The sequence below is a fragment of the Orycteropus afer genome, unplaced genomic scaffold (genome assembly GCF_000298275.1).
Source record: "Orycteropus afer afer isolate SDZICR_OR568_19922 unplaced genomic scaffold, OryAfe1.0 scaffold00392, whole genome shotgun sequence".
NCBI lineage: Eukaryota > Metazoa > Chordata > Mammalia > Tubulidentata > Orycteropodidae > Orycteropus > Orycteropus afer.
Window position 1 is genome coordinate 2,753,574 of NW_006921979.1, and position 12,294 is coordinate 2,765,867.

The 12,294-nt window shown below is 39.2% G+C and overlaps 1 protein-coding gene across 1 annotated transcript in view; it reads left to right on the top strand.

Annotated features, from left to right (window-relative positions):
• The first annotated feature begins 3,453 nt into the window (after positions 1-3,453).
• CCT2 (chaperonin containing TCP1 subunit 2) overlaps positions 3,454-12,294 on the top strand; it is a 21,459-nt gene continuing 12,618 nt past the window's right edge. The window contains exons 1-10 of the mRNA XM_042782619.1: positions 3,454-3,487; positions 3,609-3,709; positions 3,794-3,868; positions 3,968-4,033; positions 5,312-5,423; positions 5,778-5,854; positions 5,982-6,094; positions 6,919-7,121; positions 9,309-9,409; positions 9,624-9,751. Coding sequence (XP_042638553.1) covers positions 3,454-3,487; positions 3,609-3,709; positions 3,794-3,868; positions 3,968-4,033; positions 5,312-5,423; positions 5,778-5,854; positions 5,982-6,094; positions 6,919-7,121; positions 9,309-9,409; positions 9,624-9,751 — 1,010 coding nt within the window. The remainder of the gene's footprint in view (positions 3,488-3,608; positions 3,710-3,793; positions 3,869-3,967; positions 4,034-5,311; positions 5,424-5,777; positions 5,855-5,981; positions 6,095-6,918; positions 7,122-9,308; positions 9,410-9,623; positions 9,752-12,294) is intronic.

The following is a 12,294-nucleotide window of genomic DNA, read 5'->3' on the forward strand; positions in this document are numbered from 1 at the left end:
GAGGAAGTGGGAGGGGAGCTGTTGCATTGTGGTAAACTGTGGTCAATGACATGAGACAAAGTATATGTGAACTGCTGTGTGGAAAGTGAATATGCTCTGTAAATCTTCACCCTAATCACAATTAAAAAAGAAAAGGAAAAAAAAAAAGTCCAGCAGTTTGCTAAGTAATCAACCAAAGAAAAGTGGGTAGCAGTGAATGATAGGAAACCAATGGGATTTTTAAATAAACATAACAAAAAATTGGCATTAGATACCCTGGAGGGTGGGAAAGTGGAAAACCAAGTTTGTTTTTAATACACTGGAATATTTGACATTGATCTTCATATCTCCAAAGACGTTGCAGTTGTTGTGTGCCCTTGAGTCAATTCTGACTCATAACTACTCTATAGGACAGAGTAGAACTACCCCACAAGGTTTCCTTGGCTGTAAATCTCCACCAAACTGCTTGTAGGAGAAAAGACCAAGACATAAACTATGTCTTTTATTAGTTATCCCCACTAATGGGAGGAGGGGGGAGGGAGAAAAGCAAAATGCAAAGCCTGCTGGAAATGAGCAAATAAGGCAAAAGCAAAGTAAAATGTTCTCCTTAGAGTTCACAAGACCTTGCCCTGCTTGTGCAATCAACATCCAATTACAAACAGCATTTAAAAATTTCATATAAGGAAAGCAAGTCTTCTCCATTATACTCAATACTTGAAATTAAAAAAGCAACAAAATATTATTAAGAATATGCTTGTAAATAACCACATATAGACACAAACGCTAAAAGAGTGGAAAATGGGGTGTTTCTGGGGAGAGGAAGTGATAAGTCAGGGAAATAAATGTTTTTGATTATATTATATGACACGTTAAACTACATGTGTGTGCTATTTTATTTATTTATTTATTTATTTATTTTTTGACTTTGGAATACTTTATTTATTTATTTATTTATTTATTGTGATTTGGGTGAAGATTTACAGAGCAAATTCACTTTCCATACAGCAGTTCACATATACGTTGTCTCATATCATTGACCACAGTTTACCACAATGCAACAGCTCCCCTCCAACTTCCTCCCCATAGTACCACTTCCCAGTGTCCATCTCTCCATATTCTCCTGCGCCCTGAGCTGTCTCCCTGTACATAAGCAGCCCTTCCTTCTCCCATGATTGTTCTCTCTAGGGCGTGTGTCGTGTGTGCTATTTTAATGCAAAAATTTAAAATAAAATTTTTAACTCTTTACTGTGATTTGGGTGAAAGTTTACAAAGCAAATCAATTTTCTATTCAACAGTTCATACGCATTTTGTTTCATGCCTTTGATTACAATCCCCACAGTATGATAACACTCATCCCATCTCCTCTGTTTTTCCTGTTTCCTTTAGTCCTTCTTTCCTATTCCTTCCTGCCTTCTGAACTTTGTCTCCTGCCAAGTGCTGCCCTTTTGATCTTGGATGGTTGAGTGCTCTAAGTTGTATCTTCCTGGTGTTATTGTTCACCTTATAGACCCATCTATTGTTTGGCTGAAAACTGAACCACAGGTGTGGGCGTGGGAGGTTAGGGGTGTGAAGAGGTGGGGAGGAATGGGATGGGATGTGAGTTCAGTTCCAGGCTTGAAGGGTGTCTAAGGACCATAGTCTTGAGATTTTCATCAATCTCTATCTGATCAGTGACCCTGGTCTTTTTATTATTATTATTTATAATTTTGAGTTTTCTTCTACATTTTTCTGCCACTCTATCCAGGACCTTGTATTTTGATCCCTTTTAGAGCGATTAGTAGTGGTAGCTGAGCACTATCTAGTTCTTTTGTTCTCAGGGTCCGTGGAAGCTGAGATTCACATGGTTCATTAGTCTTTTGGACTAATTTTTTCTATGTGTCTTTGATTTTCTTCACTCCTCTTTGCTCCAGAAGGGGACAGACCAATAGTTATACCTTAGATGGTTGCTCACAAGCTTTTAAGACCTCAGTAGCTACTCACCAAAGTAGGATGTAGAACATTTTCTTTGGGGACTATATTGTGCCAATTGATCTTGATGCCATCCCCCACACAAACTATGGTCCTGAACCTCTAGGTCCAGCTACTAATTCCTTCAAGGTGTTTGGTTATGGCTAAAAACGGGGAGGAGGAAGCAAAATTCCAACTCATGGTGATCCCTCCTTGGGTTTCCCAGGCGGTATCTCTACGGAAGTAGATTGCCTAGTCTTCCTTCTGAAGAGTGGCTGGTGGGTTTGAACCAACAGGCTTCTGGTTAGCCGTCAAATGTCTTAGGCACTCCACCACCAGCACTCCTTGGTTATGGCGAAGACGTTATCACAGGAGTTCTGGTGGTGCAGTGCCTAGGGTATTTGACGGCTAACCAGAAAGTTGGTGGTTCAAACCCACCAGCCACTCCTGGGAAGGAAGACTGGGCAATCTACTATTGTAAAGCTTTATGACTTTGGAAACCCAATGGGGGTCGCTATGAGTTTGCCCCTGTATTGTGGTTCTGTATTCAGGGATATAGTTGCAGCATATGTAAATACGTATGTTGACATATCCTGGTAAATCTCTCTATATATTTGTTGGTGTAATCCCATTCTCTTCCCACACCTGTTCAGCTTGGATATCTCTATATATTCATTAGATTTATTGTTATTACTATTATAGGATTGTGTGTTAAAAATTAAAGAAAGTAAAAAATGTAAATGTGAGCCAGAATCCCATTGCTATGGCAACCCACCACTGCAAGGATCTCTTTGTTCCTCAGAGACTTTGGCCCTTGTGGATTGGCACGCCTTCATGCAAAATGTCAGACTCCTCCATTCCTAATCTTAACCGGTGGTGCCAGAGGGGGCGCAGCGCAAACTGAGGCACCACCCGCTCCAACGTGATGGGTGGCTCTTAGGGCCCTGAAGCTCCTCTCAAATTATCATCCCCGCCCTTCCTCCGTGGGCGGCAGCACCAGATAGGAATGTAGCGCTGGCCGCGGCCCCGCCTTCTGCAGTTGAGTGTGTCATTCGAGCGTGTGGCGTCACTTCCGGCTCCCTGTTCTCTCTTGGTTACCGAGGCGAGCTGCGAGGGATTAGTGTGTGTGTGCTGAACTCCTAGGCATCATGGTAAGCTTAGTCGCCCGGCACCTGCCCCGCGATGTCTCGTTGAGCCCTTCCACTTCTGTGTTCCCTTATCCTCCCAAGGCCGTGAGCTCCCTGTGTCTTTCCCGTGACCGCCGCACATGGCGCCAGCAGGGGCGTGTGGCCTGCCGGAGGCCTGCTGGTGGGAGCCCTTCTTGCCGGCGAGGGGGAGTGAGTGCGTTTCAAGGGGAGCGACTTATTCTTACTCGGCTTCTCCACAGTCGCAGGAGCCCGAAGCCTGGGCTTCGCCATCACCCACTAGCCACAGAAATTTCTAGTGCCTGGGGCCGGCGAGGTCCACTCAGCCCGTCCTCGGGGCGGGGCCTGGAGTGGGCTGGGAAGGCGCGCCCTAGGGGCGAAAATGGACGCCGCCGCTTTCATTAGCGTACCTCACGGTTCTCCTGCGACTGACCTGCCATCCTTAGCTTCCTTACTTGTAATTTAAAATCTTAAGTCTTGTCATCCTTAACAGTCAGGCCCTTAAGTGTATGATTTTTATTCCTGACGCTTTCCTAGATCTTAGAAGTCGCTTTCCTCACAACTTTCGCAAGCCTCTCCTTTTAAATGACTGCACCGATGATGAAGCCCTTCCTTTGCTTGAAAAATTAAACTGTGTTGTAAATAACTTTTCTCTTGGCTGTTTACTTGTGAGTATAGAGGAAGGCCTATCAATTCTAAGAACGTTTGAATTCTTATTTTAGGCGTCCCTTTCTCTTGCTCCTGTTAACATCTTCAAGGCTGGAGCTGATGAGGAGAGAGCAGAGACGGCCCGTCTGGTGAGCCATGTTCCTACCTTTCTTTTGAGGATAAAATTGTACCTTTCATCTAATACTGTAAAGTCGATTAGTTCTGATCATCTCTGATTTTTACTGCAGTCTTCTTTCGTTGGTGCCATTGCTATTGGAGACTTGGTAAAGAGCACGTTGGGACCCAAGGGCATGGTAAGGAAAACAGTGTATTTGTAAGTTTTCATATTGTTTTGGAGTCGTTAGTGGAAACATAGTTAATAACAAACACTTTTTTTAAAAAAATGTTTTTGATATGTAATTTTAATTATACAAGTAAGACATGAGTATATTCTTAGTAAAAATCAAAACAATACGTATATGTGCTCTATGAGCAATGCTGTTGTGTTGATAGGTATCTTCTGGATACACAAGTATCCTCTGCTGTTTGAAAGTTAGCTTTACTCCACTTCCCTTTTAGGATAAACCTACATTGTTGTTGTTGTTGTTATGTGCCGTGCCCCGACTCATAGTGACCCCTCCTTGGGTTTCCCAGGCAGTATCACTACCCAAGTAGATTGTCCAGCCTTCCTTCCGAGGAGTGGCTGGGGGGTTTGAACCGCCAGCCTTCTGGTTAGCAGTCAAGTGCCTTAGGTACTACGTAGCAAACCTACATTAGTACCTGTTTTTGCTAACTGAAAGAAATCTAAAGAGGATTTTCACTTTTGTGAAAAAAGGTGGAAAGGGAAAACTAGTGGTCAGTTTGTTAAAGAGGCAGGTCATACTCCAAGCAGTGAGTGGCCACTGAGTCCCCAGGCTTCTTCCCCTGGAATCACACTCAGCATCAACCTGCCATAGCTGTGAACTGTCTGTGAACACTATGTTAGTGTTATTGTAGATTTTGTGTATTACTTGGTATGATTTGATAGGTTATTTTTTTGGTTCTGGGAACACCCAGAAATTTTTCTCATGTAAATTAATGGTAATTGAGTCTTTAAGGCTTTGTGCCATTTTGGCTTACAAAAGGTTTCATAGGAATGCTTTTCAGATAGCAGGAAAAACTACATTTCTGTTCACTTCTGTAAATGTATATATATGTATTTAAGTATTTCCTCATGTAACACAACACTGTTTTGTACAGACACTATATATATAAGGACTTCTGTAGCTTGCTCTTTAAATTTCTTGTCAGTGTAGGTAGATATTCTGAAGTTTGATTATTTCACTTTAACTAAGGCTGTATCACTGGACTCTTAGTTTATTTCCATCATTTTGATTATTACAGTGCTGAAACAAATCTCATTGTTCATGTCTTCCTGTCCTTCTAGTCTTTCTAGGGGTAGATACCAAGGCTTGGTTGTGGGGTATATGCATTAAAAACTTCCAATGGATAATGCCAAATAGCCATCAGAGTGTTTACATACTAGGAGTGTATGAAAATACTGGTTGACCCACTTATTTTTCAAGGTGTACTTATATCCTATGTCCCTTTAGGACAAGATTCTTTTAAGCAGCGGACGAGATGCCTCCCTTATGGTAACCAATGATGGTGCAACTATTCTAAAAAACATTGGTGTTGATAACCCAGCAGCTAAAGTTTTAGTTGGTGAGTCTGAAGGTTTGTAAGAGGGTAGGAGGGACTTTTAAAAAAGCTGTTGTTTTGTTTACCTTATAAAATGTTTATTTTTTAATAGGTTGTGACAATTAATTGTACTTTAATTAATTGATGTCTACCACTTTTTAATTGATTGTCCTTGTTAAAAATACAAGCATCTGGAGTGCCAAGTAAGTATTGATGGTAAAACTATGTGCATTCCAGACCTAAAAGTTCCAAAGAATTTGTCAGGTAAGGAAACTTAGGTATTGAGATCTGGATTGGTAGTGGTGGTTGGAGAATTAAACTACCAACAGATCATTTAAAAGTAAAATCAAGTATAAATTAATACCAGTGTTTTCCTAGATATGTCAAGGGTTCAAGATGATGAAGTTGGTGATGGGACTACCTCTGTTACTGTTTTAGCAGCAGAATTACTAAGGGTAAGAATATATATGAGCAACTCTAACCTTCTTTTCTTTTTTGTTCCTGTGGTTTTGAATATTAGAAATAATCAAATCCTTACTTCTATAACTATTCTTGACAAATGTTTTTACTGTTTATTAATAGGAAGCAGAAACTTTAATTGCAAAAAAGATTCATCCACAGACCATCATTGCAGGTTGGAGAGAAGCCACAAAGGCAGCAAGAGAAGCTCTGTTGAATTCTGCTGTTGATCATGGGTTGGTATACCAGAACACTGCTATTTTAAGAATGCATCATAATGTGCACGATGCAGGAAATTAAGACAGCATTGAAAAGCATATGCAAACATGACCCTGCTACCTACCCTCAAGTGAAAAATCCACATTCTCCTCCAGAAATAGACACTAAAGTTAAAATGAGGGTTTCTAGTCTTGCATATAGAATCAAAACAAACAGGCAAATAAAAACAAATAGTATCATTGTACAGAGAGGGTTTTTAGCCTCATTTTAACCTATTGATTAACAGGTGGATTTCTCAATGTCAGTATGCTCTGCAACATTAGTTTTAATACAGTCATGTGTTTGATTGTGTGACTGTAGTATAGTTTGCTTACTTCATCTATAGTTGGAGGTTTGTGTTTTTGCCAAATTTTAGCTTTATGATATGTGACAAATTTGTTGACCCCCCCCAAAAAAAGTTTCTAGAGGTATAATTTCTATATCCAAGAAAAATATGTGTATTTTAAGACATTTTTGTTTATTAAATAAGCTGTCAGAGAAAATTCAATACTCCCACAAGCTGTACAACAATGACTGTTGCGCATGTTTTGATATTTTGTTGCTTGTAGTTTTTTCTTTTTTCCCCTCCCTCTTTTGTAACTTGCTGGGTTGGTAGAAAAATGGTTTCTTTCAATTTGCATTTCTTGATTATATTGATGAGATTAAATTCTTTTTATAAGATTTAAAGCATTTATAGTTGGGCCAAAATTATCTGTTTGACAGTACGGATAAATTCTGAAAAGTAAAGAAGGGTTGATTTATCTTGGGAGAAACTCAGATGTGGCTTTCTTTTTGTTTTAAGTTCTGATGAAATTAAATTCCGTCAAGATTTAATGAACATTGCAGGAACAACATTGTCCTCAAAACTTCTTACTCATCACAAAGATCACTTTACTAAGTTAGCTGTGGAAGCTGTTCTCAGACTGAAAGGCTCTGGTAATTTGGAGGCAATTCATGTCATCAAGAAGCTAGGGGGAAGTCTAGCTGATTCCTATTTAGATGAAGGTATGTATGTATGTCAAATATGGAAAAAGAAGCTTTGAATGGTTGCTGGGTGTTGACTGCTAAGTGAATGCTATTTTTAGCCCATTTTAGGACTAGTGGTGCTTAACAAAATTAGAAAACTTTAAGAACACAAGTTACATTGCAAGTATTTTTGCTGTTTTAAACCATTTGTTAAATATTGCTTTGATAATTTGATAGATTTTACTTCATACTGTAAGTTATTTGTAGTCAACAAAGAGAAATTGTAGCTTTAAGTTAGCTATACTCAAATGGTGTGTTTTCTAGGATAACATGTATTTTCCAGGAAGGGTTTGAGTGTGTCAGATCATCTAGTTAAGTAGGATATAGTTGTAGAGTCTTGGTTGAGCGTTTATTTCTTGGTGTTGGTCTTAAAGAATGATATCTTAGTAGAATGAGTTTTTAAAAGCATTTCACAGTATATTTATTTCACCACATGGCCTGTGGAAAGTATAGACATTCTGTTTTATAGAGAAGGAATAAGTTGTGCTTTACAGTTTCTGCTTCACCAGTATTTTAAAGTAGGAGCTCTGGTAGCATAGTGCCTAAGGCACTTGACTGCTAACCAGGAGGCTGGCGGTTCAAACCCACCAGCCACTCCTTGGAAGGAAGGTTGGGCAATCCTACTTCGTAGTGATACTGCCTCGGAAACCCAACGAGGGGTCGCCATGAGTCAGGGCTGACTTGACGGCAAATACCAACAACAACAACAACAACAAGTGGTTTAAAGTCCTGGTTCTGTTCCATGTCATGTCTCCATTTATTTCAAAGGAAATACAAAAGTCCCAACACTATTTCTAGTTGGCAATACCCCTAGTTTGAATTTAATGTAAGGGCTGTGTAGCATTTCTAATAGGGGCTTGTGGTAGGGAAAGATCATTCAAACAATGATAATACTGCAGCTACCATTTTTAAATGTTCTATGCCAAAAAAACCAGGGCTTCAAACTTGTTTTTCCTGGTTCAGTCATGGCTGACAAAGCAACACTGGGATGTACCTGAATTTGTAAAATGTGGGTATACTGGAACTATAATCAGAATGGAAAGATTATGGTCTAATCCCTGCTAGAGACTTAACCTCCCTCTTAGAAAACAAGGGAAGTGTGTGCATTACACAGCAGCTAGATCTCTTGACAGGCAGAGTCAGAAACACTGGTACCTAGCTCAAACATAGTGGCTGACTGTGCCACTTTAAGTGTTTGTTATAGGCCTGGCAGCAGTCCAGTCTGCTGCATCAAGCATGACTAAACTGGTGAAAACCTTGATGAAAAAAAAAACACCCAGCCCATTGCCAATGAATGGATTGGCTCATTGGGCTTACAGAACTGCCCCATAGGGTTTCCAAGACTGTCATCTTTACAAAAGCAGACTGCCATATCTTTTCTCCTGCACAGTGGCTGATGGGTTTGAACTGCTGGCCTTTTGGTTAGCAGCCAAGCACTTAACCACTGTACCACCTGGGCTCTGTGCCAGGCATTGTAATAGGAATTTTTCTTTGTTCTCATGGTGATGACACAGTGAGTCAGAATTAAGCTCAACTAACAGGAACAGAAATCCAAAATTAACATTGGTTTCAGATTTTTGTTTTTTTTTTACCTAAAGTCTGGAGAAGTAGGCAGTTAGGCAGTTACTGGTTGTATATGATGGTTCCAAGTTAGCATGCCTCTAGGCTGAAAACTAGCATCTCTGTCACTGCTTATATTTCCTATGTACAGATGAGTGTGTAAGGATACATCGCCAGTAAGCAACAGGGGTATGGTTAGGGCCAGGTTTGTCCATTGTTTCAATTCATTAAAAAAGTTCAGTAGTCTCTAGCAGTAATACCTGACCCTTCACAGCTTGTTTTCTCTTGTGATGTTGATTTTAAGTCAATGTTGTCTTAATATTTTTACTTTACAATACATGCTTCTATATATAAAGTGTACATTTGAAACAAAAGTTATGAAATACTGTTTACTTTTACTACTTGTGCTGTGCACAGTTTGTGTGTGTGTGTGTGTGTGTGTGTGTATGTTTAAATGACACTACATTGATTTTATCCTAGGAGCTTGGTGTATTGGATCTATATTTACTTGAAAGAGTAATTTGATAAAGCAGGAAGGTTTATAAGATTGATGCAGCCTCAAGGTATTTATTTAATATAGTACTATCATTTTTATGTTTATTATAGGCTTTCTGTTGGATAAAAAAATTGGAGTAAATCAACCCAAGCGAATTGAAAATGCTAAAATTCTTATTGCAAATACTGGAATGGATACAGACAAAATAAAGGTGTGTAACTACATTTCTTGAAATTTAATTTCTGGCTACCCTGAATCCAGAAAACTTGGGGAAATGGTTGCATTAATGTGTGTGTGTGTTTCTGTGTGTGTGTACACCCATGCATACATGTATTTTGATACATGTACATAAAAATGTTGAAATATACTATGGGACTCTTAGGAATAACGAAAATGATGCTATTTTTATGCTTCCTTTGTTGTAGATATTTGGTTCCAGGGTAAGAGTGGATTCTACAGCAAAGGTTGCAGAAATAGAACATGCAGAAAAGGAAAAAATGAAGGAGAAAGTTGAACGTATTCTTAAGCATGGAATCAATTGCTTTATTAACAGGTCTGTGTGTGCTTGTGCTAACACTGTTCATAATAGTGTAAGAAAGGATTTTCTTTTTGTGAAAACTTATGGATATGCCTTACACTGAATTTATTATTTAGGAACTGCTCTTATTTTCCAAATAATAAATACTACAAAGCAATTCATTTGCATTATGATTTTAGTGGGTTATTTATATTAATGTATTTTACCCTTTATAAATTAGCAGTATCAATGATTAAAAGTCTTCTGATTTGGTGGTTATTAGTTTTGTCTACACTATAATTACATTTAATTTCATGTAAATGAGTTGGAAGCAGGAGAAAGCTAAGACATAAGCATAAAATGAGAATGAAGAGATGACAGTAAGAGTTTGAAGGCTTTAATTTATATGAAATAATGCATAAACTTTATCATGTGTGCGTAACGGTCATTATCTAAGGCTTTTTTGGATTTCTTAGAATGATGAAAACAAGAAGTGTTTCAGTAAGTGAAATGGCAGGAGATAACTTTGGGAAAACCAAGAGTAATAGTTAATGCTTGAGGAAAAATAATTGTTCATAGACTTTTTAAAGTAAGTTTTTAAAAACTTTGATGTGACCTATAAGTCTGATAATACACATTTTGCCTGGTGATGCTTTATACCAGTAATTTATTTTAAGGTACAAACTTTTTTAAAAATGTCCTTTTTGCTCTAAATGTAGTATCTGTTCTTTTGGGAAATAGAAAATCATAAAGAACAGAGTTTAAGGTTTTGCTTTTCAGAAATTCTTTATGCTGACCTTTGTGCGTCTGTTTATGTGGTATTTTTGTTCTAGTTTTTCATTTACTGTGATCATGTTATAAAATCTTGTGACTTTTCTTTTTCTTTCTGTTTTGCATTGAATTTTTTTTTTTAATTGTGATTTGGGTGAAGATTTACAGAGCAGATTCACTTTCCATACAGCAGTTGACATACATTTTGTCTTATAACACTGACCACAGTTTACCATAGTGCAACAGCTCTCCTCCCACTTCCTCCCCATAGTTACCCTTTCCCATTGTCCATCCCTCCATGCCCTCCTGCCCCCTGAGCTGTCTCCCTGTGTATAAGCAGTCCTTCTTTCTCCCATGATTATTCTCTCCAGGGAGTGTGTCTACCTGAGGTAAATGTTCAACTCATATGCCTGTCTTTTGTTTGTCTGGAAAGCACAGGTGTGGGTTCAATTCCAGACCTGAAGGGCAGCTAGGGGCCATAGCCTCAGTGGTTCCACCAGGCTCTATTGGACCAACAAACCTGCCCCCCCTCCCGCTTTATTTTTTTCTCCAAATGATTATGAGTTTTGTTCCACATTGTGTTCCCTCTCTGTCAAGGATCTCCTACATAGATCCCCTTCCAAGTGGATGACACTGGTAGCTGGGTACCATCTGGTTCTTCTGGTCTCATAGTCGTATAGTCGTATAGGCTGCAGATCGGATGGTCTAATTGTTTCCATGAATTTTGGTTATCTTCATTCTTTGCTCTGGACGAGGAGAGAGACCCATCGTTGCATCTAAATGGCAGTTTGTTAGCTTTTAAGATCCCAGTTGATACTTGCCAAAGTAGGAGATGGAACAATGTTTTGTATAGTGTGTTATGCCAATTGAGCTTGATGTCCCCTGCGACTATGGTCCCAAGCCCCCAGGTTTGACTACTTGGTCCCTCTGGGTAGCTAGCAGTGACCACCACCTTGCCCCTTGTCAGCTCTACTATACACCTGGGAATTCTGATCATTCACATAAACTTACAGGACCATTTTCTGCCAACCCTATACATGTTCGTGGGTACACTCCCCATCTCATAGACATAACTAATCACTCAGCCTGTCCACCCATCTATCCACCCATATACCTATGTTTGCCTTCACTGACAACGCAGTACTGTATGTGCGAAAGGGTTCATCTGTGTTGTCTATACTTCCCATGTACTTCTCTCTGTCTTTCTTCTCCTCAGTGCTGCCATATTGGTCACTCACATTTGGTGCATTGCCCTTCTCTTCACCCAAATCAGTACTTATCTCTGTCTATCTAACAGGATTCCCTCCCCTCTCCTCCCACCTCAACAAAGAACATTTCTAACCAACAAAGAAAATTTCCTTCTATAGATAAACCTTTCCTTAACTTTTACAATAAGGGACTAATACAATATTTGTCCTTTTGTGATTGTCTTATTTCACTCAGCATAATGTCCTCCAAGTTCATCCACGTTATTCGGTGTTTTGCAGATTCTACATTATTCTTTAGCTTTGCATAGTATTCCATTGTGTGTATGTACCATAGTTTGGTTATCCATTCCTCAGTTGATGGACATCTAGGTTGTTTCCATGTTTTGGATATTATAAATAGTGCTGCGATGAACATGAGTGTGCATATATCTGTTCTTGTCATGGCTCTCACTTCTTTAGGGTATATACCTAGTAATGGAATGGCTGGCTCAAATGGTATTTCTAATTCCAACTTTTGAAGGAATCACCATACTGCTTTCCACAATGGTTGTACCATTTTACAGTCCCACCAGCAGTGTATGAGAGTCCCAATCTCTCCAC